At 36.3% G+C, this 23684-nt stretch overlaps 1 protein-coding gene across 24 annotated transcripts in view; it reads left to right on the top strand.

Annotated features, from left to right (window-relative positions):
• Window positions 1–23684, top strand: part of Phldb2 (pleckstrin homology like domain family B member 2) — a 275057-nt gene that overhangs the window by 214048 nt on the left and 37325 nt on the right. For 20 of the 24 annotated variants that reach the window (XM_087215178.1, XM_087215189.1, XM_087215186.1 and 17 more), the window contains 5 exons: window positions 1453–1596; window positions 2133–2270; window positions 13238–13366; window positions 18764–18919; window positions 20285–20395. In XM_087215178.1, coding sequence (XP_087071304.1) covers window positions 1453–1596; window positions 2133–2270; window positions 13238–13366; window positions 18764–18919; window positions 20285–20395 — 678 coding nt within the window. The remainder of the gene's footprint in view (window positions 1–1452; window positions 1597–2132; window positions 2271–13237; window positions 13367–18763; window positions 18920–20284; window positions 20396–23684) is intronic. The other 4 variants (XM_087215230.1, XM_087215260.1, XM_087215250.1 and 1 more) reach the window with 1 other exon arrangement.

Here is a 23684-nt window from a genome sequence, read left to right on the forward strand (position 1 = left end):
TAAGACAATGAGTTTCATTGTTTGTAATAAAAAGGTCAGCAGTTGTTTCATTAGTTGGTAAGAATTTGGATTTAAGATAACAATTAAGCTAAATGTCAAAGCTTGGAAGGTTCAGGCACATTTGTTCTAACCTAAGATACTGAACTGTCAATCATTTAATCTCCTCAAGGAGCTGCAAAATAAAGAATAAAGAATCAAATATGGCACAATGAATATTTTCTTAAATCTATTATTAAAACTGATAAATAAAGGAAGGTAGTGAGATATACTAAATTTTAGAGGTTTCTTTGGTTAATTTCAATATTCTTTTTAATGATTAGTGAGCAGTCTCCAGTAATTTACTTAACTGGACTGTTATTTTCAATTTTTTAATTGTGGAATTGTCTAATTAGGGATTTATTTTAAAAACTTCATTTTCAAACAGATAAAATTAATAAACAATATACCAGTACTGGCATCTCTTGCCTTACAGAAAGTCTGGTCTCTTCTAGGTGATATCCAAGAGAGCTAACCTAGAATTCTAGAAAGAAGAGGATGTTTTGAATTTACTACATTCTTTTCTTAAACATTATGCAGTCATATTTGGGCTATGTGTATGATCTACAATGTTGCTTTCTTCCCTGAGCATTTGTTATTATCTCTATTCAAGTCTTTAAGTATGTCCTTTCTCTCATAATTTGTTTGCTGACTTTCTCATTCCTTGCCAGGAACTCAGTTTTTCCATGGAATAAATGTTGGCCAGTGTCCTGTTTTCAATCATAAAGCCCATTTGGCCTGGCTAGTGCCTTAAATATTACATAGGCAGAAAGTCTATACGACAAAGAGAGTAAATGCGCTAATACAAAAAGTGAAACAGCAACTAGCAAAATTGTGTAGTTTAAAATCATTCCAGGGCTCACCAATCTGATATTTGTTTCCCACCTTGTATTCAAAACATAATAAATAAACATAGACGTTCATTTATAGACAATACTAGCTGTGAGTATGGCTAGAGATTCAAGAAACTTTTGTAGGAGACGGGAGAGAATATGGAGCTTGAACTAAAGATAGCAGTGTACTCAAGTGATTCTCAAGGAAGATGTTAGAAGTCTTGACTTGGTTCAAGTTTTTAGCTCTCCTGAACTTTTTCTATAACATTGGAGAAGCCACTTCAGTCTCCATATACCACAGCTTCCTCATCTGTGTAACCTCTTAGTTCTTTTAGCTTTAAACAGGTATGAATTTGTGAATTGAGATTGGTTAGTTTGAACTTATCTCAGAATGTAACTGGTGAGCACGGAATGACCTCTGAGTAAATGTATCAGAGAGCTACCTAATCCAGTCCATAGATGCTTTTAGCATTTATGTGGGCATAGAGGCCATGAAACATTAGGCCTGCAGCTGGTTCACGAGTGAAATCAGGAAAGTCTGGAACTGAAGTGTGAATAACTCGTGTCTGTTGATTAATCACAGACCCCAGAAGGTATAAATGAAGAACAGAGGGCTCAGGAATTGGCTGAGATGGAGGATACCCGGATAGTAATTCTGAACAACCTTGAAGAGCTTGAACAAAAAATCAAAGATATTAATGACCAGATGGATGAATCTTCCAGAGAGGTATAAACTTTTTTCCTTTAGCTTAAAAATATTTCTGCTCATTAAAACACAGGTCTGGGCTGGGGATGTAGCTCAGCGGCACACTGCTTTCCTGGCAAGCATGAGGCCCTTAAGTGGTAAGGGGACTGCTCACCCGTCATCTTGTGCATGGGTCCTGAAAGCCCTTCTTGCTGGCGTTGGTTGGAATGCAGAGCTCAAGTGCTGGGCTGGGCTGACTTTCATTCCCACCCCACTCTAGGGCCAAAGACATGGTTTGTGTGTAAGTTTAAGGAGTTAGCAAAAGGGGGTTGTAGTAGCACAGCTAAAAGATACAGGATAACTAGTTTCCTTAGTAAATGCATTCTGAGCTCTCTAGCTTTCTTAAGTAGGAATCCTAACCCTCCTGGAAGCTCTCCAGAGTGTACTGTGTGCTCCACAGTCTGGCTGAGCAGCAGTACTTTTTGAAATTTTTAACTGTTAAACATGTACCTCTACATTGGGCAACTGAAAATATTCCTGGAGGTAAAATGCTACTGAGCTCTGTTTTGTGTCCTTAGTTGGATATGGAATGTGCCCTTTTGGACGGGGAGCAGAAATCTGAGACAACTGAACTAATGAAGGAGAAGGAGATTTTGGATCATCTAAACCGGAAAATAGCAGAACTGGAAAAGAACATTGTTGGTGAAAAGACCAAGGTAAAAGAAAATAATGTTGGAATATGATTCTTATGGGTAAAGCTGTGTCCCCAGTTCATTAAATTTTAATGTTTGCATAATTTTTACAATTCCTATGATTTGGGATTTGTGTGTCATAATCCCAGAGGCAGTGTCACTACAGAAAAGTTCTAAGATCATAAATTGTCACAAAAAGAGTCAGGTACTGGGCAGCAGAGCCATATAATTTGGTAGCTGATATTTCATGCCATCTCATTCTACTGAAGATGACTGAATTGCTTTTTTTCCCCATCAGCCTTTGTACTCTTCTGATTTCACTGCGTGTGTTAAAGCATCATTCATTTTTTTTTTCTTTTTAAAATACTGAACTACTTTATCATTGGTATCCTGTGGGGTTGGCTTAGGCATATTCAAAAAGACTTGCTTTATTTTTTTTCTGTTTATTAAAAAAATGAATGGGAGCTACTTATCTCACTTGTCTTGCCTTGCTATTATTGTCTCCAATGCAAGTGCACTGCTCTTTGAAAATGTATTTTTCTGGGGATGGGGGTGCCCTCACACAATGCCAAATAAAAATTCTCTGTAAGGCACAGATGACATGTAGCTTGCATGAAATCCTGCTTATACATTTCAGGCCTCAACCTGAATGTTAACTGATGCCTAGTAGAGAAAGTGTGGAAAATTACTTGCAGATTTAGAATTCAGGGTGTTGGTTTGTCTGTTTATGAGGGTTTTTTTCTCCCTGTTGAAAATATTATACATTCCTCTGTCTTTATGACTTAGTTACAACTGAACTAAGCTTAAAAATGAAATTCTGATTTGGGAAGGCAAAAAGCGAATGAGATTTAACACATTTTTTTCCCTGCCTATCATGTTCTTCATTAAACTGAGAAAAAGAAAAATGTAGGGGACAGGGGAAGGGGACGTTACCAGAACCTCTGCAGTGAGTCCTGGTCTCCTGCGAGCCACGGCAGCACACGGTGAATTACAGGAAAGGTAGAAAAATGAGACCGAGAAGAAGCTGAGCTTTGGGTCTGATCAGTGCTGCTCTGGGCGGCAAAGACAAAAACCCCTAGCTTGCAGCACCTTTTATTTAGTACATCCAAAGAAACAAATGTAACAAATGAATAATGTAGATTTCAGTATCATATTGGGATGAACAAGGTGTAACAAAAGACTGGGTGGGGGGCGGCGGAAATCTAAGAACAATGAGGAACTATGCAGATGAAGATTTAGTTCCTCCCAGGAGCTACACAGATGAAGATTTGGTTCCTCCCAGGGCGTCTCCCACAGGTGTGGTCTTGTCCTGGAGCATTACAGCATCATGGGATCATTGAGATCTTCCTTGTGACCTGAGGCCAAAATGGAAGTATGTCTTGGAGTGTTATTGCTGGCCTGTAGGCAGGAGAACTAGGCCTACTCAAATGATTTTTCCCTAGAATTATGTAGCATTGCTCCCAACAGAAAAATGTTTCAATTTGAATAAATTCTAGTGGCCATGTGTGGAAAAAAAATTCTGCTGGATGTGATTTCCTTTATGCTCTCTTACTTGATTTGAGACCCATAAATAAGGGCATTTGATCTTGGTGCCCAAGAATGAGTTCCAAACGATATTTTCAAACATGGAAGTTGGATTAAAAGCTACACCTCAGTTTTTTGGTTACCTACCTGTCAGAATTAAACTACACAGCCTTTTCATATTCGCTTTTAATGTGCTCATTCTAATCCAACCTTTGAAATAGTGAAGAATATATTTGAATAGCAGGTATGCCTTTTTTTAGAGGTTCACAACCAACTGAAAGGACTGATTGTCTAAGTCTTCAGTACAGAATTCAGTTTAATGGCTTATGTTTTTTTGCATTGATGCAGCCAAAAGCTTTTGTTGGAGGTATCATATACCTTGTTTGATGCTCATGGTATTTACTATTAAGTAAATATAAATTAAATTAAGTAATACTATAGTGACTGTAGTAGTGTTTATATCATATTGGAAAGCTTGTGGAACTTGGGATGGAGTTTCATGTACCTTGTAAACTGTCTACCTTCCTCCTCCATGTAGTTATTTATCTTTGTATAGTTCACTTATGCCACAGCCTACAAATCTATTTGTCTGTCTGCTAGCCTCAGGTTCTGCATGAAAGTGAAGCGAGTTGAGCCGATAGGGAATCTCTTTCCAGAGAAAGCTGTGCTATCCCCTCTAGACCCAAGGTAGAGGTGGGCCTCCAGGGACATGGGCAGAAACAGGCAAAGAAACCACCTCCGTCTATTATTGTTTTGGTGGCTTGACAAAAGTGATGCAAGGAGAGTGGACTGCAGGGCTTGAGGTATAGGACTGGCTCACACAGCTGTTGGGGGATTAGCTGGTCTTGGCAGGTGGAATTATTGTCTGTCACCTGAAGTGTAAAAAATGGCATAAGCCGACTTTGGGTGAGGGACTGCAGAGAGGATTTAAATACATAGTTTTTAAAGCTACACTCTAGTGGAGACTCAACACTGCTTGGCAGCACTGTTATGTTTCTCAAATGAACTTACTTTGCTATTTTATGACAGCTATTTCATATCTTCAGTCTGTTAAAATCTCTGGTCCATTCTCCTCCCATTGGCTCAGAGATGATCTCACCACCTGGTTTAGTGAGAAATTGGGAGCATCCAGTCTTCTCACAACTAAGGAAGGTTCTGTCCTTTCATCAAAGACCAATGCTTTTGGATATGTTTGAAAGTCATCCCATCACACTCAAGTCTACAGGACTTTTGCATAAACCCCGCCAATTCATTAGACCTTTATGATCAGCTTGCCACCATTATTATTTGAAAAATTATAATCACTTAAAAATAAACTACCTCTTTATTATGTAAAAATAATTACTTTCTCTCTCTTTTCTTCATCTGGAAGTTTTCAGCTTTATGAGTACACCGTGTCTCTTCCTCCTCATTTCCAAACTAACTCTATCTCCTACTCCGCTTGGCAGAGAACTCCAGTACTCCATAAATTTTCTCCTTTAGTGATGATTCTGGAGACCACTGTGCTTTCCAGCCCACTGGGACTCTTCATTATTCCTGTGATTAGACTTGTGAACAGCATCCAATACTTTCTTCTCTTCTTTCTTCTCCATCTTTGCCTCTGTAGACCATACTTCTCTGGTTTACCTTCTATCACTCTTCTCTCTTTGATACTCACTTCTAATCAAAAAACATTTCTCTTGTATCCTCACCTTCTTTTCTATCTGTGGCTCCAAATAAGTTGCATCTGCTGATGATTGTCATATGCATGTCTGTAGCCCCCAGCCATTTTCTGCATTTCCACTCGCATCTTGGACATATGTACTTAGATAGTTCACAGGTATTTACAACTGAATACATCCATAAATAAACTATTAAACTTATCCTTCTTCCCCATCCTCCAGTTTTTTCAGTCCAAGAAGTCATATCTCTACCCATCTATATATCCAAACAAAAACTTAACACTTCTTTCTTCATCACACACAATTGATTATCAAAGTATTTATCAGTTACGTCAGTGTCTCTGAATCTCCACTAACAGGATTTTCTTCTAAATTATCAAAATCTCTTTTCTAGCCTCTTTTCAGCTTTTCCCCTTCAATCCATTTTCTTCACAGCAGCCCTGGTGATTTTTTGAAACTAGAAATTAGATCATAGGAATTGTTTAGAGTTATATAAAGTACAATGGAATATAACACTCTGGTTAATGTCCCACTGTTCTTTATATAAATCTAAATTCCTGAATGTGATCTGTGACTCCCCTCCCCATATTCACACTTCTCACCATGGCCTTCTCTCTGTTCTGAAACCTGTTGTCCACCCTACCCACCTCATTCCTGCCCAGTCCTCTCCAAACACTGTTTCCCTTGCCTAGGATCCTCTTCCTTATACTCCATGACTAGTTTCTGTCTTTCACTACTGAGATTCCCTGTCACCTTTTCAAAAATGTCTTGCCAGATAGTTGATATTATCTTTTCTCTGTTGTCCTTTTAATTTTTTTACATATCGTATTTTATGACTTGCATTTGTTAGAGGCTTGTTAGATACTTATTTTTCTCTCTAGTCCATGAAATAGAGTGGAGCACTGTGGTCCGCTGTTTATCCAGCCTGTAGTGGGTGCCAAATATGTACACTTAGAAACTATTGTCTTTGGATTTGCCTGGCTGGCCCCATCTGGACATTGCAAGAAACACTGAGCCAAACACCTGCCAGAGAGCCTGGTGCAGCCAAGTTTCAGGACAGCTGGACTGGGCTGCCCAAGTGCACATGCCAGAGGCCTGGAATCACACTGCCAGTTGAGCCAGAGCATAAGACAGAAGAAGGAAATGGCCTTTGCCCTTTTAGATCACGTTTCCCTTCCCATACACCTGTTGCTACAGTCAGATATAAATCCTGGAATGAGAAAAGTAAAACCTGAAAAGATATCCCTGAGGGCCAGGCTCTGATTCAGATATTGATAGTACATCCTGTAATCCTGGCCCTTGTTTTTTGCCTATGATGCCGAGAGATATAGGACTAAAGGGTTTTTTTTGGTACCGGGGATCGAACTCAGGACCTTGGGCTTGCAAGGCAGGCACCCAAACCACTCAGCTAAATCCCCAGCCAAGGACTAAAGTTTTATACCACCTTGAATTTGGAATGTTTATGTGAAATTTTTGGCATTTCCTTAACTCTTGAGGTAGTCTTTAATATTATTTCTTTTAGCTTATTTACTTATTTAGCTTAATAGTTGGTATAAATTAATACATTTTATACATGATTGCTATTTATTTTGTTACCATATAAACTAGACATTATTATATATACAAGATAAAATATAGACAATATATTCTGTATTTATTGAACATTTTTCAGTGGCTCCTTGGGCTGATCTTTCATTATCCCAGGGAAATACTGTGGTGAACATTAATAAGCCTGTTTCCAAGTGTCCCTAAGGTAACTGGCCCCTGCCTATTGTATTCTCAGAGAGTAGCCAAATGACAGATGGAGCCAAAACAAACATGGATAAGGCCTGAACAAACATGAATATGTGAGTTAAATGTAAACTGTTTGGTGAAATACTAAGCAAAGAGCATGATCACATTTTGCATCATGTTAAACAAAGAAACCATCAAGTGAAAGAGACAGAATCATACCTCTGGTCTAGTAAACTGCTGTAGCTTAATGGGCTTGGTGATAGACTAAGGAAGCTGCTTGCACCATGAAGCCGAGTTTGAGCAAATGCCAGGTTATGGAACTTACTCCCTTCCCTTCTGCTCCCAACCTCCACTTCAAGGGCAAAGCCCGATTTTAGGCAGCTGCTGAGAATGTATGGACTTGTGCATCTGCTTGTGTAGGATTTCATTTTATCTTTGTCTATTTCCAACTACATTAAAAATTCAAAACTGAAAATAGTTTTTTCACTTTCCTCTATTTTTGAATTATCTGTTTCATCTGTGGTCTTTAGCACTCAAAAGTAAAAATCTAGTTCTACTGAAATCAAATGATTAAGGAAAAGCTTCCCTTCTGCCCTCTGGGTGAAGTCTTTCCATTGCCCAGGTGGCCATCAGAAATATTTGTTTGAGGACAACTATTTTGTGTCCTCACACAGATATATTGCAACATTTTGTAACCATTCTGGCAGGTATACTTTCAGAGCTAAACACGATTAACTGTGAATAGAAATGTAAACCATTCTCCATACATGTTCTTGAGTGAAATTTGGAATTCTCTGATTTCCTAATTTTTATTCAATAAGCTTATACTATTGAGTGGTTAAACCTTGTTCCCATTCTTACCCTGCCAATGCACCCATTACTTCCTCCTTGTCCCTTCTTCAGAGCCAGGGGAATACAGCGAGGCTCTCTAGATTCCTTAGCCAAGTGTTAATGCCTCCTGAGTGCAGAGCATTTGCCAGGTCACAGTCAGGGTTCAGAAGGGACGCAGCCCTTCCCGGGCCTTTTTCTTACATTTCAAAGTTAGCTCCCGGCCTAGAGGAAGTGGAAATATATCATGGGATTTGGGGATTATATCAGCAGGATTACAGATAGAAGGTTATATTTCTGGTGATTTTTTGATTATATAAGCCCTCAATGTTCTGATTTGCCAACTTTTCCACACTAAACATACATCAATTGCATATTTAAATGTCAAAGCCCTGGGAAAATATCCTCAGAAAGAAATATAAGGATGTACCTCAGAGGCAGACTATGGGTTCTTTACAGTCACCAGTCATTGATACAGGTCTGTAATCTTTGTGGTTCCAAAATTTGAAGTTTTGGGGTGGAAAAGTATCCTTTGTAAAGTTGAGCATTCATACCTATAGCTACAGATAAGTAGCAATATGTTTGATTAGAGGGTATTGCCCCAACCTCACTGGAAATGCCATACAATATGTGCTGTATAAACTGTACTATGGCATAAAATTCAAAATACCATGAAATCTGAAAAACTTCTGGCCTTAAATAGTATCATGGTATATGCATATGTCTAAAATCCTAAATATGAATAAATTAAAAACATGCAGTTTATTTGTATGTCAACTATATTTCAATCAAATCAGGCTGTTACAAAAGGAATTTCTAGGCTGGGGGTGTTGCTCAGTGGTAAAGTGCCTGCCTATCATGTGTGAGGGCCTGAGTTCAGTCTGCAGCACTGGGAAAAAAATTCTAGATCTAAAATAGTTCACTAATTTATGAACCTATGAAGATGCCGCCTAAAGAATACCAAAGGTTTTAGAAATCAAAATGAAAAGGACTCTCAGAGTAAATGAAGAGGACTTTGGTGGCTCTCCCCTAAAAATGGTGACTTATGGACTAGAGAATTTAATTCATTGCTACATCAATTCAAACCTGAGCCAGAGTTCCATGAATTGTGGCCTGGGTGCTGAGAGTGGGGTGGGTTCTGAGTTAAACACTTTGGAAATTACAAAGATAGATTTTAATGTTTAAGAAAATTTTCAACAAGCCGATAGAGTTGCTAGATTTAGCAAATGAAATATAGAAAGCTCAGCTGCATTTGAATTTCAGGTAAAGAGAGAATAAGCTTTTAAATGTATTTATGTCCTAAGCAATATTTGGAACAACTTACATTTAAAAAATCATTTGTTGTTTGTCTGAAATACAAATTTAAATGGATAGTCTATTTTTATCTGGCAGCCTTACAAGCTAACAAATTAAGCATTTTTCAGGGTAACTGTGAACCATGTGCTTATTAAATATTTTATGCTTAGATATGTTGAAAGGATTTTTTTCATTAGAATTCAAGAATTTTTTTGTATAGTGTTAATATCAAAGATAGCCAGCAAGTTAAATGTTATTTTCTTCCTTCAAAAATACAACTAAGAGAGAAAACTTATGTTACCGTTTTCTAATACAAATCTAGCAAATTAAGTAGTCCTGTGATAAGCTTTTGATTTTTTAAATTTTACAAAACCCCCTCAAAATTATATAATAAAAAAATATGAGAATAGTAATAGTTAATACACTGTGTATCATTATTTTCAAAGTAGCATACAGTATTGGCAATTCAGATTGCTTAGGGTAAACTTCACTCAGTTTATTCTAATGTGTAGTCAGGGCTGGGAACCACAGAGCTAAAGAACTTGGCGCACAAGGAAAGTGATTTAGTTCTCTTGTTCGTCTTTTTTTACCTGTAGTCCTCTTTTAATTTTTATTGAGTATTGAATGAACAAACAACTAGAAAGGCCAAAGCAGCTGGCCATCTGTATCCTCAGGTTCCATATCCGTGGATTCAATTAAGGAATGAAAATATTGAAAAAAATTACATCTGCAGTGACCATGTAGGGAACTTTTTCTTGTTATTACCCTCTAAATAATAGAGTGTAACAACTGTTTGCATAGTGTTTACATTGTTATAGCCTAGAAATGATTTAAAGTATACAAAAGGGTGAGCATAGTACAGGTAAATACAATGCCATTTTATACATAGGACTTGAACATACATGGGTTTTGGAATCCTTGAATGTCCCAGAACCAATCCCTGCAAGCTGGTGTAAGACAACTGTGTAGGTCTAATTTTATATACTGATGGATTTCCACCATAATTTACCCATGCTTAATTTATCATCGTCCTTTTATGAATGTGAAACTTTAGGGACATCAGCCTTAAATGTAGAAGGTAGAATCTGGCAATGAATTTGTGCTCCAGCTCGACTTGGAGTCAGTGTCAGAGCAATGCTAATAGAAGCACATTGTCTCTTAGAAAGTTCTATCCTGTTCTTTGTTTTATAAATGTCCCTGTGTACATGTGGATTTCACTAGAGTATTCCAGTTCCCTTGATTGTGTTTTTTCAGTGAAGTGGAATTTATTAAGTTTACTAAAAATATATTTAACTTCATTTCTTAAAAATAGAGTTTTGATCCTTAAAATAGACATTATACTGCCTCCTCCTTTGGAGTTTGGAAAATGTCATTGTGTCCATAATAGTTATACTAAATGAGTTTACCAGTTTTAATTTGGAGAAAGAGAATAACATTCAGTTTTAAAGTTTCTCATGTAAAAAGCAAGAATCCCTGAACTCTCAAATGCCTTCTACCTTCTCCCATCTATTTTAACTTCACTGTAGAAGGTGGATGCATTGGGCTCTAATTAAATACTTGCCTCTGGCTAATTTTCCTTTGAAAACTTCCTGGCAATGAATAGAAGAGGCGAATATTAATTTCTTTTTGGCTCAAAGCTGTTCTACTCCTGGCTCTCACAAGAGTGCTCTCACCTCTGCGGTTCTCTGTGATTTATGCCATGGTCCACCTGCTACTGGTCTTCTTCCTTCCCCTCACACTTCCTTTGCCCTGGCTTTGGCCCCACTCGGCTTTTGCTCTGAGAACCAGTAGTGGTCATAGCATTACCAGTGAACCACAGAGAAGCTGCCGAAGGCTCAAATGGTGCCTGCTTGCATAATTCTTTTAACTGCCCCTTTGTATGGAATTGTGAAACGTTTTGAGCATCTCAGAAGGAAGGCACTGTGTAAACATGAGGTATTATTTACTACTTGTTTATTTTTATTTATTATTGCAATTTTAAAAATTAAGTACATTGGAGTAATAGTTTGGTACTTTTCTTTTTTGGGACCTGTGTTTTAGGTCAGGGGCTTTCATATTATCTAATAGTGTACTAGTATTCTGTCACAAATAACTTTAAGTTTTAGGACTTTACACATGTGTTATTTAATTGCATTCAGTAATTTTTTTTTTTTACTTTTTGTTCAGAGCTAGAGTTTTTGGAAGTCTGATGATACAATATCTAGGAATAGAACTTGTTTGGGATAAAATTCTGTGTAAATTGGGTATTTTTGATCCACACGCAGGAAATAACACATTTTCTTATGTATTGCTTGTTTCATTAAAAGAAAAACATTAAATCTGAAACTAACGACCAAATCTAGTAGGTACTAGTATATTCAGTCTTACTATGGATTAACACCCGAGAATTCTTTTTTCTGTTAATGTGCTTTCTGCAACTCTTGCTCTATAGATATGCACAGTGAACAGACTCACTGTTAAAAACTAAAAAACTTTACTTGTAGACTGTTAAGGTTTAAGTTATTGTAGAATCATTTTATATTGTTATATGAAGTGATATTCTCAAGCCTATGATGTCTGGCTTTAATTATTTTGAGGAAAAAATAACATGTATATACATTTCAAAAATACTCTTGAAATTTAAAAATTAAATCAAACATGAAGACTCAAATGACCTACTGTAGACATTGATGTCATAGAGTTTTAGATTGAACAATAACATTTTTTGTCAACCATCTGTTCATACAGGAAATCATGGCCATTTGGATAAAGAAATTATAGTAAGGATGACTTTATTTCACTATTTCAGAGATTCATCCTTTTAAAAAAGTCCTTCTGTAATGTTCTTAGGATTAAGTAGTTTTATTTCTACCAATTTACATAGGGGGAACAAAGGAAAGTAAGATGGTGACAGTTTTACTTAGTGAAGATCAAATCATCGTAGAGCTTCATAAAATATTTTCTTTATGCTAAAAGCATTGCACATGATTTTAGGAAATTATGACTAAAATTTGCTTAAAATGTTCAGACCATCATAAAATGACCAAAAGTTGAGAAGACTGTTACATTATTTTACCTCTTACATCCTGGAAAATATCTGGGGTCACTTTGGCATATGTGACTTGGGAAGGATTTAATATTATATTCTTTCTCTTCTGTTTTGTGGCTCCTGGGTATCTTTTCTATATTTCACACTTACGTTTCAGTTAGTTTTTTTTATGTCATTGACTGTGAATCCGTGTTTCACAATGTCACAATTTTGGTGTATCTGAGCTCCCTGATCTACTTTTTTCCTTGCTACTTTGTCAGTACTGCATTTGTTTTAGCTTTTTTAGCCTCTGAATTAAAGCTCTCTCTGGAATAAAATTGTATTAATTGCTTAGACTCTGAAGCATTCCAAATAGCTAGAACCATTTGAAATGACTTGGATATTGGTAGATGACTAGTGCACCAAAGTGCCTCTGACCTGAGAACAAATTTCAATAATTTCAGTAATTTTCAAAGCTGTCTTAGCAAGGGCCTCAAGGAAATTGGACCATGATAGTACTTCAAGGTAAATAAATACCCCTTTTCCTTTGTTTGGTTCTCTAACAAGTGACTTTTCAAGGTTAACTTATGAATTTGATTGGCATTTGTTGTTGGTGGTGTTCTTAGCCATTGACCAATATTCAGTCTTACCATTGCTTCTCCTGCCTTTGTAACATGGTGGCAAGAAGGATGGAAAGAAGGAAGGGCGAGTAATTGTCATACCCAATGAAGTAAACAATTTTGGAATGCGGACTCTAGACCTCCTTGTCTTAACCTCCATTTATATCTCTTTAACCTAATCACTAATCAGTTGTTTTTCTGTATTTGTAGCACGTATAGAATTTGTGTATGTTTGTGTTATCCTTTGGAAATGTTCATTAGCACCTGCCTGGGTGTGAAAGGTAATTTCTATTCTTCTATTTTCTGATTTCTGAACTTCAGGAAAAGGTAAAGCTTGATGCTGAAAGGGAAAAACTAGAGAGGCTTCAGGAGCTTTACTCCGAGCAGAAGACCCAGCTGGACAATTGTCCTGAGTCCATGAGGGAACAGTTACAGCAACAACTGAAGAGGGTCAGTAGCAAACAGGAATGCACCAGTTCTTTTTCTTTTTGTTTTGTTTGTTTTTTATTAAGTTCCATGTACCTGTGACTTGCTACTTCACATAACATAAGTTTGCATAAGTTCTAGTCGTTAGTCTTTTTAAATAGAAATATGGATGCTAATAGTATACATTATTCTATGCTAATCAGTTAAACATTCCTTATTAGAATGCTTCCCCTAACTTATAATGCAAAACATTTGTTCTTTAGAAGTAAGACTTGTAACAGACACTAAGGTTGTACATGTAAATCAACTGACACCTTTCCTTGTAGTCTTTGCTGTGTTGTAAGTACTAGTTGCCCTTGAATTATTTTTCCTTAGCTTGACTTTTTATTCTTTTCCAAAACATTATCCTGTTCTCTGATTTGCCCTCCATTATCACTCACTGGTTTTTTTGTTTTTTTCTTTTCTCTTTCTGCTGCTTAGTGACATAGAAGTCATGAGTGTGATTACAACAGGCAAACATTGAGATCCAAGAAGCAGGGCATCATGAATGCCCTCAACATCTTCTCGTATCAACATCCTAAATTTTAAAAGCTTATTGCAGCATATACCTTCTAATTAAAATCTATCTGGTTATTCTCCTATCTCCTAACCAGCCATGCTGGTTATCTTCTGAAAGGAGACTTCATGTGTGGATAATTTAACAGACACTGATTCAATCACGTAATCTTTCATAGCCTCTTGACAACTGAATTTTTCCCTATAACCAGTTGTGATCCCAGGGTATCAGTCATTAGTAGTCTTCAACCTCTGAAGGAATCGTGCAATAGTAATTTGTCCTGAGTGAGTAACTATTTATGATTTCACATCAATCAACAAGGCTAGTTTCATTCATGTTTTGTCTGTACCGTCTAAGGAATGAGCAGGTTGAAAAGTCAGTTAAGATAACAAACTTGAAAATTTTTCATATAAAAATAATTGATGCCTCTGAGTGCATCACTAGATAGTAAAGAATTACAGTTAAAACAAGTATAGTGGCAAGCTTGAGAGCATACTAGTGAAGAGTCTGCAGTGCAGGCAGGTTAAATGGCAGCATAACAATTTAATGCTTATTTCTTAGACTATTGAGGCAAAGAAAGTTTCAGCAGTATGTCTTCCTTTTTATTCATTTTCATTCAGTAAAGCTGAATTTGCTGTAGGAAGATAAAATTTCCTATTTCTTGGTGTCATAAATCTGTGGAAATTTTGTGATACAAATGATTGGGAAAATACTAGTATTTGTTAAATTATTCTAGTTTATAATTGTGTTTATACTGGTTCATAAGAGATGGGAAGACTGGAATATCAATATATATATAAATATTTTTGCTTTTTGAGATAGGATCTTGCTGTATAGCCCAGGCTGGCCTCCAACTCTCCACAATCCACCTGCCTTTGCCTCCTGAGTGCTGGAACTACGGGCATGCACCACCATGCCTGGCATAGATTTTATATTTGTTCACTGTTTTCAGTCTGCCTTATTGTGATTTTACACAGTCATCATCATGGTTATATATTTTCTTCTAGTTTTTCTCTGGTTATTCATTAATTGTTTGTGTTCTTTATGAACATTGTTTCAAAAGACAAAGTCAGGAGAGTCTGTTAATAACCTGGACTCAAGTTGATATAAATATTTTCTATTTGCATGATCTGTATTCTATTGAAAAACTCATAAATTTATATATGCTCTAAGGATTTTGACTATAAAGTAGGCAAGGAAATGTGGCAGACCGTCTGCTCCATTGAATGAAGGCAGACTCCTTCACCTTCCTCTTGAAGCAGCGTGTAAAATTCTTATCATAAAACCCCTTTCCATAGCAGAGATGAAAGGATTATTGTAGCTTCTACCCATCTGATAATAAAATATCTACTACCTCTATTTTCCGGGGATGATGACCAGTGTAACTCTGTACCAATCCTTTGGCTTAATAAGTAAAAATTCATAAGAAGTCCATTCATACCAGGAACTTTATGTGTTGTCTTAATTCGTTTCTCTTCAGATTTCAACACTTCCCAGTACCACTTCATTACAAAGTTTTCCTGAAAGCATTTAAAGTAGATTTGATAGAAATTTATTTTATTAAATTTAATCTCATTAGGTGGAAAATCATATAAAAAATAAATGAACAAGAAGAAAATCATTTTCATAAACTTCATATTATTCTAAATACTTAGGCTGAAATTATGTGATGATCTTTTGCATAAAATGTTATATTCTTATGGCTGGACTTCTTACATCTACATCATTTATTTCTTTAGAATCTATAGTTTTTAGCTGATGCTAACTTCATGACTTATGATTATTGTGTAGTTAGTATGGACTCACCAATCCTGGCATTCTAGCAGTGTGGAAAAAGAAGCTGAACTTTGTCTTTCATTTGCTAGGATACGGTCCAGTGTTAAGTAGAGAAGACCGGTACCTGGCTCGGGTAGTTTTCCTTTGCTTTTGATATGTGCTCAAATGAATTGTTGATTTAGATCTCTTGATTTAAAAATATATATATATATGAAGTGATATTCAGAATGAAGAGACCATTTTTATATCACTGGCTCTGAAATCAGTTTATCTTTTAGTCTTGGAAAAGTGATTCAACTTCTACGGGCCTCAATATCCTCATGTATAAAACTGGAGGCTGTATAATTATTTTGTTCCATATTTCAAAAGCATACATTGTTTGACTATGAAGCAAAAGATGGAGAAAAGTTAACAAATCTGGAGTCTCATCTACATTTACTTCCACAGTTGGCCTTAAACCATCGTGATATTATTTCCACAATCACTACTGGCCCTAATACATCTATTCTCTACTTTTTGTCCCTCCATTTGGCAAAGAAAATATAAAGATCTGCATGTAAACTTCTGCCTTATAAATTTTCAACAAAGTTGGCAGAAAGAAAAAAAATTGCGTAGAATATTTTTAGTGCCACTATTTTGTTTTGTTTTGTTTTATGCTTGGCTTTTGAGCTTACCAATCAGTAGAGATATGCACTGTTCTCTTAATGAGTGAGTTTAGTTAAAATCCACTCAGTTGGTCAGTGTATTTGACTTTGAGCTTCCTGTATATATTGCCTCACTTAAGCTACTTCTGTCCCCAAATTCCATTCCCTGAATTCTTATCCTTATCTAAAATCTTTTAAAAGTTTTATCCCCCTTAGATAGCTTTTCTTTCAGAGCGCTAGTTTATATACACATATTTTAATGGTTTAGATGGCTTGATCTGATGATTATACCAGCAAAATCTTGAGTAGTGAGCTTAGCTTAATTTTCAGCTTTTCTCCCTAGTGTGCTATTATTTTCATTCAGTGGTTTAAATATTTACCACAAGTAAATTGCTGACTCTCTGACCTTCACACAGGGTTAAAATAACACGTTGTATATTAACCAGATATACAGTAAACAATGGACCAGCATAGTGAATATGTGTATATTAGGAGCCATATGCTCAAACTGGGTGAAGATTATTTAAAAGCCAAAAGGGGCTTAATTTTTTTCTTAATCTTTAACCACAAACTAAGCTTAATTGAAAAACCTTGAAACTTGAGTGTGTATGCCTGTGTGAATGAATACATTGGCTGGTACATTATTTCAAGACTGCAGATAATTTTGTTTCAAGATACAACACTTATCTCTTAGTTTCTTAATTCCTCTAGTGAATTAATTCTTAGAAATTACAAACTCGAAATATTTGATAAACTGGAAATACCAGCTAAAAGCATAAAATCAAGACCACACTTTTTTTTTAAGCCAAATAAAATGTAAAGATATTTTAAGAAATGAATAGGTTTTTCAAATTATGTTTTTTCTGCTTTTAAAGTGTAAGAGTCTAGTCTATCTTAACATAATAATCTTGGGCTATAATGTTGATTGATATTGCATGGTAGCTAACAGGCCCTCTCTGAATCATCCCTAGAGTATGATTCACTGATGAAGATAGAGATATGTTCCATTTCAGTAAAAACTTTAATTATTCATAGAATAAAAATCAGAAGAGGGTGGAGTTAAAGAGTAGAGCTAATTTGTCATATTATTATTTTTCTAATAGTCTTTGAGGGTTTAACTGAGCAGCAACAAAATGCCTTGACTCTTAGCAATGTAGAAATTGTTAGCTACGTTGCCCAACTGACTTTTTATTTTGGTAATAGATCATTTGTAAATTACAATTTAAAATTATTTTATGGTACCATATATGTAATTCTGGCAGAGGCTCCAAAATTAAAAAGGTGAGTTTTTAAAAAAGTGATTTGGAGCATAATTTATATAACGTGTACCAACTCTTGCATGAATGCATTCCTGTCTCCAAATATCTCATGGGTTGGAGAAGGCTTTTTAAACTGTCTGATTTGGAGAATTTCTTTACTTTCTTTAAATGTCCTCAAGAGTCTTCTCAGAGTAGTGGTGCTTAACTTTTTGAGTGACCTTTTGTGCCTGAAGAAAACTTCGGCTCTATTCTTTCCAGTAAAAAGATTTGTAATTTTAATGGGCTTATAGAAGCACAGTTTAAAAACTTCCATCTCCAAATGTTTTTAGTAGATTTTTTCTTTCAAGAGCAGTTTTAGATTCTCAACAAAATGAGCAGAACCAGAGATTTCTCATATGCTCCCTGCCCCACATGCATGTATCCCCCATGACAGTGGTACATTGGTTACAGTTGCTGAGCCTCTAATACACAGCATCACCCAGAGACTGTGTCTAAATGTTTTTGATTGTTTATTCCTTCAATAAAATTATTTGAGCAGGCATGTCCTTTGTATGTAATGACAATTTGTATTACATTTATTTCATCCATACTCAAAGAAAATTATGTATACTATTCTACTGGAATGTACATTAGAAGACATTTATTAAGAAATTTAGGGAAGAAAATAAAAACTAAACATATATAGAGAAAGTCTAATAGGTTTCCCTTCTTATTCCCTTGGATTGTGTTATGTGTATACATTTGGGGTATATATATCCCCTTAAGAGACCTCTGGTTTATATATATGCTAAATTTTGAATCTTTAATCTCTATACTAAAGTTTCATTTCATATTTCATATGAAAATTGTGGGAAAGAGGAATTTTCTTAAGAGCCTATATCTTTGTTCTATAGATAATATTTATGCTATTTATTGAATTATTTTTATATATCACTGTGCATCTTAAAGCCACCGAGTAAGAATTCCTATATAGACAGAGCAGCCAGAAACTGCTGTGGAAGCTCTTGCTGCCCTCTCCACAGTGCCCACTCCATCCCACTCCTGCAGCCACCGCTCTAGCATTGAACTCCATCATACTGTAACCCTGGCCAGTGCTAGCGACTGGCTGCTTTTCATGATTGTTTCTTCAGTTAAGAAGCTTAGAGCAATCCTGGCATGTCTTGTTTTCACTTCCTGTTCTTCAAAGGATGCTGACCTGTTGGATGTTGAAAGCAAACATTTTGAAGACCTGGAATTCCAACAGCTTGAACACGAGAGCCGTCTGGATGAGGAAAAGGAGAACTTGACTCAGCAGCTGCTGCGTGAAGTGGCTGAATACCAGCGAAACATTGTCACTAGAAAGGTACTTTGGCCAGGTGTTTAGTGGAAAAAATCAAAGTATACTCCTCACTATGTTTTTTTGTTGTTGTTGTTTTGTTTTGTTTTTGGTACTGGGGATCGAACTCCGGTCCTTGAGCTTGCACAGCAGGCGGCAAAACCACTGAGCTAAATCCCCGGCCCTACTCCTCACTATGTGCCCATAACGATCATTCATATAGTTATGTGGGGTGTGTATCTATTTTTGTATCTGAATATTTTCACGTATTTAATCATATCACATTTAACAGCTATGGAGCCTGCCATATGTAGGATAGCAAATGGTGTTCTGAATTAGATAAATTGAGACAGGTTACAGTTGTTGTTGTATAATGCTGTATGTGCATTAATGAAAAAAATACTCTATTTTTTCATTTAAGTAAAAACCAAGTCATAGAAATCAGGAATTCAGATACTTGCTTTAAATTATATTCTTTTATCACCACACTAAGTAAACTGAGAATAATTCTGTGAACCACATGTACTTTGGAATTTTGTTTCCATGGCTCAGTAATTCTCAAAGCGAGCTGATAACTTGTTACCATTAGAAAAAGGCCAGGAGAATGCCATGTCGATTTTACAGAGTCCACTCAGCCTGTAGCTCCTGGATGGCCAGCCCAGAATTCAGCTGTTGTTCCAGAATTTAGTGTCACGTCCCAGAACTCCATACTAACCTGATAAAATTAAGGGATAAAATGGAGGGAAGGAAAGACGGAGAAGGTGACTTCTTAAACTCTCAGTTTAAGTAAGAAATCCAATGATTTTTCCCATCAGGCATCTCCCAACATAGTCAAAAATAAATTGATAGTCTAAAGCAAGATTTCCTGTTGACTTCTGGGTTCTTCAAAGTAGAGTTTAAATCACTTGAACTATATTGCCCTTATATAAAGAAAAATGTTGAGAGCTAGGCATTATGATGCATGCCTGTATCCCAGACTCAAGGAAGCTGGAGGATTGTAAGTTCAAGGCCAGCCTGGGTTACAAAGCAAGTTCAACTCCAACCTGGACTACATAGCAAGACCCTGTCTCAAAAAATCAAAAAGTGTGGGCCAGGGATCTAGCTCAGTGGTTTCACCACCTGCCTCACAAGCGCAAGGTCCCGAGTTCGAAAAAAGGCCAAAAAATCAAAAAGTGAAAAAATCAAGGGGGAAAACAAAGAAAAGAAAAGCATTGAACTTTGCAGGTCAAAGTAAATGCTTCATGGTTTCTGAGTAGTAATGACTTCCCACCAACAAGTGAAACATGGTCACTGTTAACAATGGTAAAAAAAGCTTTTCTACCTTTTCCAAGAAAGACTGGCAGTCTTGAATGTCTAATGTGCATCTTTCTGTGATCACCTTTTTTCTTCCAGGAGAAAATTTCTGCATTGAAAAAGCAAGCCAATCATATTGTTCAGCAGGCTCAGAGAGAACAAGATCATTTTGTGAAAGAAAAGAATAACTTAATAATGATGCTACAAAGAGTAAGTATTTATTGTTCCAGACTGGTTATAATAAAACACAGCTTCCAACATAGGAAAAACTTGCCTCTTTCAAAATTTATCCTTTTTAATAGTGAATACCTATTAATTTAAGAAAGATTTTTGTGTATATATTTTTATTTAATCTTCCATATTAATAAGCTGATACTTTGTGAGTGATTAACTACAATTCAGAAAATAAGCAAGAATGTTTTCTGCATGCTTTTTTGCTTTTTTCACATCATGAAAAATCTACACTATGGAAAAATCTATACTTTTTCTTATTTCCTCTTTCAAACAAATCAAATTTTTCATCAGGTAGCTAAAATATACAGTGTTTTACTACTGATTTATGACAGATTTAAGAAAAAATGCTCTTCCATTGCTATCGAATATTTTGGCTCATTGACCTCCAGTGTTTGAACTCCAGTTATCTGTGTATTTGTTTCTTCCTGGAAGAAGTTAGTTTGATTTAATCAGACTTCTAGACAGTTTGTCTGGTGGGGTTAAAAGCATGCCAGTAGGGCTGGGGATTTAGCTCAGTGGCGCCGCTGCCTGTCTCGAAAGCACAAGGTCCTAAGTTTGATCCCCGTTACCAACGAAAAAAAAAACATGCCAAGATCATCTTCACCCAAGGGACTATGTTCCTACCTGTTTCAGCACCTGAAGTGACTACATGCAAAGGGAATCCTTTAGCCAAAGAGAGTAAAAAGGAACTTGTAGTTTAGCTTTCTGACATGGTTCCTGGTGTAATTTCAAGGGGACACCATTATGAACTATGTGGTAGACTCAGAACGGGTTATAGGAGAAGGATCTAATTCTGAAAAAAAATTGAAAGATGAGGCTGTACCATGGTCCAATCTATAAGAAATGAACATTCCCTTCCTGGCTGTTTGTCAGTGAAGGAAGAGGAAATAGGTCCTTCACATAGAATGAGAGTCCACTTGAGGTGCACTGTGGCCCACACAGATCCCTGACACCATCTAGAAATCTCTGAATGGAGTTGTACTTTTCGTCCCTATCCCCTGCTCTGCTCCCTACAACCATTTTACCCTTTGCATATAATAGTCAAAAGCACATAAAATAGAGGATATGTATTAGGATATAGGAAAATCTTTTTCAAATGCGAAAGGGAACAAGAGATAGGGAAGGAGACAAGGAAGGAAAGGAAACAGGATCTTAAAAATAGTTGAAGGAAAAATGGAAACAGATTTTGCAAATGTGGAGGGGGAAAAGTGTTAGAGAGAGGGGTGGGGAAGGGGACAAAATTGAATTAAAATGTGTTATGTACATGTATAAATTCCTCAGGATGCATGAGACCATTATGTACCGAAACATGTGTGAACAGAAAAAATGTTTTAAATATTCAAAGGCACAGCTTAAATAAAAGTGTATGTAATTTAGTAGTTGTTAAAATTTTAAGAAAAAGAAAAAAAATCCCTTAAATGGTAAAGTTTTACAAATAAAGATAATTGCAGATATTATATTTACTCATTAAAATATATACAAAATATAATTTGATTTTAAAAATTACGGTCCATTCTCATTGAGATTTTGTTTCCCCCTTATTTTCAATCTCCAAATATCAACAGACTTTTCCTTTGTAGAAATTGACAAGTTGATGCAAAATTTATAATTGTTCCTTATTATTCATGGATTCCATAATTTGGCTTTTACCTACTTGTCAAAATGTATTTGCATCCCCAAAATCAATACTTTTGGTGCTTTTGCAGTGATTCACAGAGCAGTGAAAATTATGAATCACCCAAAATACACATTCCTACCTGAGGTTGAACAGGGCAACACCCTGCCTTCTTGCCTTAGTTCTCATCTTGGAAACAATCGTCCTTCTTAGAGACTATTTAAGGGCATGTCTTCACATTTTTGTGCTGTTTTTAGTGATTTTGCTGTTTAAAATGGCTCCCAAGCATAATACTAAGTGCCACGTAGTGTCCCCAAGTCTAAGAAGACTATGATGTGTCTTAATGGAGGGAATGTGTGTTGTAAATAAGCTTTACTTAGGCATGGGTCTTCAGCAGAAACACACATGACAGGCAAGGTAGTGCATGCCTGTAATCCCAGCTATTTGGGAGGGTGAGTCAGGAGGGTGCTGAGTTCTAGGACAGCCTGGGCAACTTAGTGAGAGCCTGTCTCAAAAGAATAAAAAGGGCTGAGGATGTAACTCTGCACTCCCTAGGTTCAGCCCTCCATACCACAGAGAGAGCAGAGGGTAAGAGTTGATTTGGGGCAGGGGCAGACACATAAAACAGAGTTGTACAGTGGACCCTCAAGTTACAACCGGCCTGACATATGAACAACTTGGGTTAATTAGGTTAATGTAGGTTAATGGAAGATTCATCTGCCTCTTGTTATCTATAGCATGTACCCAGGTAAACATGTACATCTCAGCTGTATCGACTTAGTTACAACCAGCCCTCGGGAACCGATTGAATTTGAAAGTCAAGGGTCCATTGTATATGTATGGATTAGTTGACAAAAATGTTATGACCAGAGGCTCACAAGGAACACATTTTTTAATGTCCTCTAGGAACAGTGGTCCAGAGTTTGTGATAGCATTATAAAAACTATGACAAGAACAAATATCTACTATATATGAAAATACAAAGAACCTAGACTAACCAAAATAACTTTATACAAGAAGAACAAAGTTAGAAGATGTTATTATCTCACTTGAAGTTATACTACCAAGCTGGTAGTTATACTATCAAGACAGTGGGGTGCTGGTATAAAAATAAACATAGATCAATGGAATGGAACTGAGAATCCAGAAATAGGCCATATGTATACTATTGATTTTTTTTTTTGACATAAAAGTAAACTTTTAAAAAGCCAGCAAAAGTCTTGAACAGTCATGTTACAAAAGAAGATATATGAAGGGCCAATAAGTCACATGGAGAAATACTCATCATTGGTCATCAAGGAAGTATAAATTAAAGCAATCATATGATTCATCTCACCCCACCTAAACCGACAAAAGTTTAAAAGTAAAGTTTGCAAATGTCAGCAAGGAAGTCAAGGAACTGGAACTTATATGGACTGCTGATGTGAGTAAAATGTACAACCCCTTCAGAGAACTCCTTGGTAGTTTATTTTATAGCTTTAAACATACATTCATCCTATGACCCAGCAGTTTTACTCCTGGACATTTACACAGGGGAAAGGAAGAATATCTCTTCATTAAAACCATGTATGAGACTGTTTAAAGTAGTTTTTTTTTTGGTGCCAAGAGTCAAACTCGGGTCCTTGCGCTTGTGAAGCAGGTGGCAGAACC

Source organism: Heterocephalus glaber, unplaced genomic scaffold (genome assembly GCF_053883595.1).
Source record: "Heterocephalus glaber isolate CG9 unplaced genomic scaffold, H.glaber_assembly_v1.0 deba00000122, whole genome shotgun sequence".
Taxonomy (NCBI): Eukaryota; Metazoa; Chordata; class Mammalia; order Rodentia; family Bathyergidae; genus Heterocephalus; species Heterocephalus glaber.